Here is a 6,619-nt window from a genome sequence, read left to right as displayed (position 1 = left end):
AAGGAAGGTCAAGTGGTTGTCACAAGTATAACCAATTACATCAAACTGAAAAATGCCCAACACATACACACACGATACGTTACTGGAACTAAACGTATCATGTATACAATGAGTACGCAAAATAGATAACATGGTAACTGAAATTTTATGGTTCATACTTTAACCTAAATGTTTATCAACCACATGTATTTCACAGTAATAGCAATTACCTTATTCCTGTCCAGCTCTTTAATTAAATAATCAACATGCAACAACCACTTGACCTTCCTTCCATCAACCAACCTACACACCCAACAACCACTTCAAACATAACAAACCATTTAAACATACCAACCAAACCGGATCCAAACCATTTCTAAGAAAACGCCAACGGTGTCACGCTAGAGGACATCCCCCCCCCCCCCAAACTCTGAATTTGAGCTGCTAATTCAAACTATTTCCTTTGATGGAAGATCTCCTCCCATCCCATCTGTGTTGTTTTTGTTAACTAATCAGGATTTTTCAGGCTATGTTGTTTTCTGCCATAATAATCTACCTGAATCTTGAATCAAAATCTAACAAATCCTTGTTATTCAGATGGTGAAAATGTGCTATGAAGAATCCTACACCAAGCATAGAGCTGTTATCATGTGAGAATCACTATGACACTTTGAACAGTTCCTTTAAAACTTGTATGTAACCTAAATGGAACATGGTCTCATAGAGGAGAAGCTGATAATACCTGTTTACAAAGGTGGTTATTTATAAGGTCACTTCTTCTGATTGATGGAAAGATACATGCAACAAGCTGCAAGCAGCCAAGATACAACTGACCAAGAAACACAAAAAGATGTCATTTTTCTTTTTACGTCATCCACCAAACCAAAGAGTACCATCACAACTGATCAAGAACCCCGATCTCACGAATCCCTACCACCACGCGACTTCCCCTGACCATCACCACCAGAAGCTGCCTCCGATCCATCTTGCTTCATTCCTCCTCGCCCATCCATCAAAGCACCAGGATTTCCCGCCATTGCAGATTGCATTGCTTGATGCATGCCAAGCATCCCATTCGGCCTGAGCCCCATCTGTGCCTGAAGCTGTTGCTGCTGGAATTGGAGCAACTGCTGCTGCTGATCTTGAGTTCGCAGGGCATTAAGCTGAAATGGCAGTTTTGGAACAACGGAACCACCACCTTGTTGAGGAGTTGCAGGCTGCTGGTGTTGCTGCATGAAACTGTTTGCCTGTTGAGGCATAGAATTTGGTGGCATCTGCATATCACCTAGAAAAGTAAGCAAAGCAAGAACACAAACAGTTGGATTGAAATGGCAAGTTAGAACTCACTTGAGAAGGAATTGATGGCTGCGACTGCGTTGTTGGTGGTTGAGCATCAGCAATTGCAGCCAGATACATTAGGTTCTTTTGTAGAATGGCTTGGTACCTAAATCATTCCAATTGTCAAAAAGGGTCTCCGCAAAACATTTTATGACATTATTCCATTTTCTATATGTACCATTTCATCCTGAAGTTGCTGATATATGTTTAGAAGGAACTGGGCAGGACCTTTTGCATCAGTTTCTTGCATTTTAGTTAACAGTTGAACATTAAAAATAGCTGTTAACAGGGAGAATATATAGTTGAATACAGAAATTGTGATTGGTGAATGGCTCAGTGTATCTACATCCATAAAATTCCTCATCTTTTCCATCAATAATGGTATAAGCTTCTCGCTGAAGTTAGGAAATTCAGTATGTCTCCAGATAGGCCCCCCACTAGTCCCGCTAGATAGTGAGTGGTTCTTTCGGGCGGGAAGCAGGCCGGGCCCTTAATATAAAGAGGATTTTGCTACAACATTTTACTCCACCAATTTCCACAACCCTAAAAGGAGTAGAAACTGAAGAATAAAGTTAAAAGACTAAAAATTACTTGCTTCCTACTGTGACTCATTGCTGTGCATAACTGGAATCGATGTGATTTGATATAACGGTTATCACAGTGGTAAAACGGTGTTATAGCGGAAAACAAATAACAATTTATGCAATAAACAAAAATATGCAATACTTAATATATGTAATACATATCTAATAATAATATTAAAATCACAATGTTGTTAATGTAATCCCAATATATGTACTCCCAAAATAAGTGTCCAATTTCAAAAATAAATAACTAAAGTGTAATAATTATGCATGTCTTAAACTGTGTGTCATTTCTATCGGGGAGACTTATTTTAGGACGGAGGGAGTAATTAATATTTGAAAATTTTATTTTTATTAACAAGCAAATTGAAGTTACGAGTGAGGAAGAAATTAGAACACTCTTCAGGGTGCTGAATGGTGTCCTCCCCTACCTAATACCTAATACATAGTTGCGTTTATGGAGCCTAGAACTTCAACCATGGCATAACAGTAAGCCGTAAGTTGGCCTAGCCTTCACATTCTTTAGTGGCCAAGAAGAAGAGAATGACGGTGAAGCGAGGAGCAGAGTACACACTTTGGGCACAAATTCAATGCCCTCCCAACTAATAAAACTAAAAAGCCCCAAAACCAAAATAGTGGATTTCACACTGCATTTTTTGATATCAAAATAGCTGCCTGTTAATTTGCAATTCTGTAGCAGCCAACCACTGCTCAAGGCAATAGCACTGTGATTAACTGCCCAGTATAAAACAATTCTCAACAGTGGAATTCAACACAAACATACATGGCAAGGCACGTCATAATAGATCGTATATTTATTTTGGATACACATATTAAGTGATTTCACATAGACTCAAATTGTTGTTATCTTTGACATAGAAAAGACTAAAAGACTACATCTTTCCTCAACTCGAATAAAGAAGCTCCACCATTTTTTCCGAGAAAACTAACGGTTTCTTTATCAGGGTTCAGTCTTAGGATAAACTCTTCCAGCACAAAGCATGTTGGATATCATATGACATCTACTGCTCTTAAGCAACAAGAAAGACCTGTCCTCTTGAGCTTAATAATCTTTATCATTTTTGCCAATAATCATTATGTTGCATACATATGTTCTTTCACTAATATTCTAGAATCAAGAAATGAATCCAAAAGGCATAACATGTTAGAGTTTGAGAAACTCTGAAAACTTGAGACTCTTTCCCAGATTGCTAACTGAGATATCAAAGAATGCAAACATACCAAGTTGTATGAATATGAATGGTAATCATTCAAAGAGCAAGAGACCCACGGACACCCAAAAAACTGGGATCACTTTAAAAGTATTCACATCACCACTACAAACATCATAACAAGTAGCTAAAGTGAGTTATTCATTTTGACCAACCCCTCCAATAGTTCTGTGTGTCTTTTTCTGAAAAATGAGATGAAACTAAATATTCCCAGAATACACATCACTGTTCCCATCCCTATTACAGAACCGTACATGAGATTTTCATCTCATACGGCTCCTCAAAGGTCACAAATAAATCTAAGGACCCGTCCATTATTATTTTTATTGATATGTTAGTAGGATAGATAGAGATAAAATGAAATCCATTCTAGCTAAAGTGATTTATTAATTTTGACCAACCCCTCCAATAGTTCTAAGTGTCTTTTTCTGGAAAATGAGATGAAACTAAATATTCCCAGAATCCATACGAAAAGAAGCCTTCTGTGGCAGACCATTACCATTAATATTGTAAGCGGTCTGCCGGTCTCATAGGAAGGACCCATAAATCAACAGGAATCCCAAGAGAAAACAACTCTCTTATCTTTTTACTACCCTGTTTCTCAAAGAACAATTCTCATACTACCTCTTACAAATATGAGTGCAACCGCAGCTCCTATATTCTCTGATTTTTTCAACTATAAGCAAATAATACATCTAATTGTCTGCATTTCCATATATTCTTGCTATATATTGAACAAAACTTAGGCAGATAACACACAAGCATATTTGCAGTTTCCTGTTACATCAATGAAACTAAGTTTAATGGGGCATTGGTTGCAAAATTGATCTCTATAGATGGTGACTTGCTCATTTACCAAACAGTGAGGGAAACCACTTCAATAGGTCTATCTTAAGATTTAGCTATGAGTTTACAAGACACAGTAAATCATTGTGTGTGGTTACTGAACAAAGAAGCCACATAATTTATTAATGCCCCATAGCTAAAGAGAAGGCATATCAATAAACACAAGAACAGTTTGAGCATCTATACATCCTTGGTTATCGTCTTTGATCTTGTCACACGTTCCTTTGACCTTAACTAAACCTATGTAGGTCAATGAGTTTTAAACTGTAGTAGTACCCTGAAATGAGAAGTTTCAATGCCCACAAAATAAACAGGAATCCTTTTCACCACATATGTCGCTTGTCATAAGACCAATCGACCATACTACCATCAAAATAACATGGTAATAATAATGCGCACACACACAAACGTTACACCATGCTGAGTCAGTGATAACTTACTGAGCACACTCCTGGAATTTGCCAAGATTTTGATTTTCCAATATCGCCAGGATCAAATTTTTGTTGTCGTCGAGACACTGCAAAAAGACAACCACCATTATACAAAAGTTTGACATGACCATGATATAAACATAAAGTAATAATCAAATTCCCACCAAAATCTGATCTTTTTGATCTATCATTTTTTGCCCAACCCCTAGTTGGGGATAAAGTATTTCTTGAGTTGAGCAAAGGTTTCTTCTTTGTTTTAATTGTGGCAACACTTAGAATCAATCCCATGTGGCCTACTAAAAGCTTACGCATACAAGTTGCCAAGTAAATTTTACTGTTCCAACATAGTTCTGTACTGCCACACCACATTGACATTCCATTTTTGAAGTCAAACAGAGCTTAATTTTTACCCCTTTTTATGAAGTAACACATTATAACAAGGTTCACAATTGATATGGATTTGGTTACATTACTTTTTACATATTGTTTCAATAGAAGAGTCACGCTTCCAATGTTTTGCTTAATCCAAGCATTTTCTGAATACAGAATACATAATCAATTGGGCAATTGTGGACCAAAACAAGCATTACTAATAATTAGTAATGACTAATATAGTAATATGGGCTAAAATTAAGTTTGGATTATAATCCTTACCAAAAATGTTGCATTTATTTTGTGAAAACTGAAAAAGGAAATCATGGCATTTATGTTTGGACGGAGAATGTACATGGTTCAATGCAATTATCAATTTTTTCTCAAATCTTTATAATTCATATCACCATCATAGAGTGGAAAAACGACATTTTCATATCCAGAGTTCGAGCATGGCTCCTCATGGTGTATTCTTTCATAAATGAGACCCAAATTTACCATAAAAGGCCCCTCTTTTTTGAAATAAGTGCACTTAAATGATTAAATGTACACACACACATATGTATGCATGTAATGTATGGGAAATCTCTACTCATGTCCTAGTTAAAATATGATAATCTTTATCATCTTTCACACCCTTTTTTGAATTGATGTATGGAGACTAAATATAATAATATTGTATTTTCTTTCAAAAATGAGTCCCAAATTAACCATAAACCCCCTCCTTTCTGGAATAAGCTGTGCCCTATGTGTGTATACTCGTATGCACATATATATATATATATATATATATATATAGGACATCTCTACTCCCATGCCAATTATATTGAGTCTTTTTTGCAGGAACGTAAAACTAAGGAAATCTCAGCTTTCTTCATCCCATTGAAAAGGTATTTGAGGTGTAAAAGTTGATAAATCCTGTAATCGACCAAATCAAAATTGATATTCCCCAAGGTATGTGTTCGTTGTCATTACATTTGAATAGATTTCAATGGGAAATATAGGCTGGAAATTACGAAATAACGACCCTCTACTTGCTGACAAAAAATCCCACAACGATAGTTGGGTTTCTACTAGAAAACAAGAAGTGTATGTATTTTTTTGCTCTATTTCTTTGAAATACACGTTTCCCAAAGGGATTTGAGGTCACGACCTGAAGGTGACAGAGCCTCGAATGGATAAAAGCTAAGAGACATAACCTTCGATTAATTTGGGTGGAGGAAGCAATCAAAAATACATACCATAAATCGGTCAACAGTCTGAGTTATAGTGAACACATTAAATCGCAAAAACTGAAATAAAAGATTTAAAAATCAAACCTTTTGAATCTGTTCGGTGGTGATTGCATTTGGAGAAAAGGAAGTGCCTGAGTTTAAGGTGGGGGGTTGCGGTGTCTGTTGATGTTGTTGCTGCATCTTCACGCCTGAATATTAGTATTAATTTCAAAGAAATGTAAAGAAATCTTGATGGACAGAACAGAACCCTAAACCCTATAATGGTGTTGAAGGGGGGAAAGAGAAGGGGGATTGGGGGTTGAATATATGGTGGTTTTTATATTATGGGGAAATTTAGATTCCCTTCTTTCAAATGTTGGAAACCGGGTAACCGGTCGGAACCGTAACCGGTTACGGCATGTTCGCTTATGGTTATCGACGTCGGTAACCGGTAAAGTCGGTCTTTGGTTTCCGGTTATGGATGGGAAAATGTGGCCCCGATTCATATAATGTAACTTGTTAGCTAATCGGTTAACTTAACCATGGACTAACCGGTTATTGAGACTGAATTTTGTTTTTCTTTTCTAATTATTGTATATAAATAATAAATTAATTAAATAAGA

General features: G+C 36.5%; 1 protein-coding gene across 1 annotated transcript; it reads right to left on the bottom strand.

The window, feature by feature from the left end:
* Positions 1–642: 642 nt before the first annotated feature.
* Positions 643–6,297, bottom strand: LOC112525261 (GRF1-interacting factor 2-like). The gene is made up of 4 exons (XM_025135306.1): positions 6,102–6,297; positions 4,420–4,496; positions 1,327–1,423; positions 643–1,253 (listed from the first exon to the last, which is right to left on the bottom strand). Exons 1-4 carry the CDS (start codon positions 6,195–6,197, stop codon positions 900–902), a joined length of 624 nt encoding a protein of 207 aa, XP_024991074.1. The 5' UTR covers positions 6,198–6,297; the 3' UTR covers positions 643–899.
* Positions 6,298–6,619: the final 322 nt, after the last annotated feature.

The sequence above is a fragment of the Cynara cardunculus genome (genome assembly GCF_001531365.2).
Source record: "Cynara cardunculus var. scolymus isolate 2C chromosome LG 13, CcrdV1, whole genome shotgun sequence".
Taxonomy (NCBI): Eukaryota; Viridiplantae; Streptophyta; class Magnoliopsida; order Asterales; family Asteraceae; genus Cynara; species Cynara cardunculus.
This window is presented reverse-complemented; position numbering and strand designations above follow the sequence as displayed.

Excerpts from the sequence above, each read along its gene's own strand:
- LOC112525261 (XM_025135306.1), bottom strand. The coding sequence starts at position 6,197 with ATGCAGCAACAACATCAACAGACACCGCAACCCCCCACCTTAAACTCA. Across the intron at positions 1,424-4,419 it reads AAATTCCAGGAGTGTGCTCA|GTACCAAGCCATTCTACAAA; the intron begins GTAAGTTATCAC and ends GGAATGATTTAG. Across the intron at positions 1,254-1,326 it reads AGCCATCAATTCCTTCTCAA|ATGCCACCAAATTCTATGCC; the intron begins GTGAGTTCTAAC and ends GGTGATATGCAG.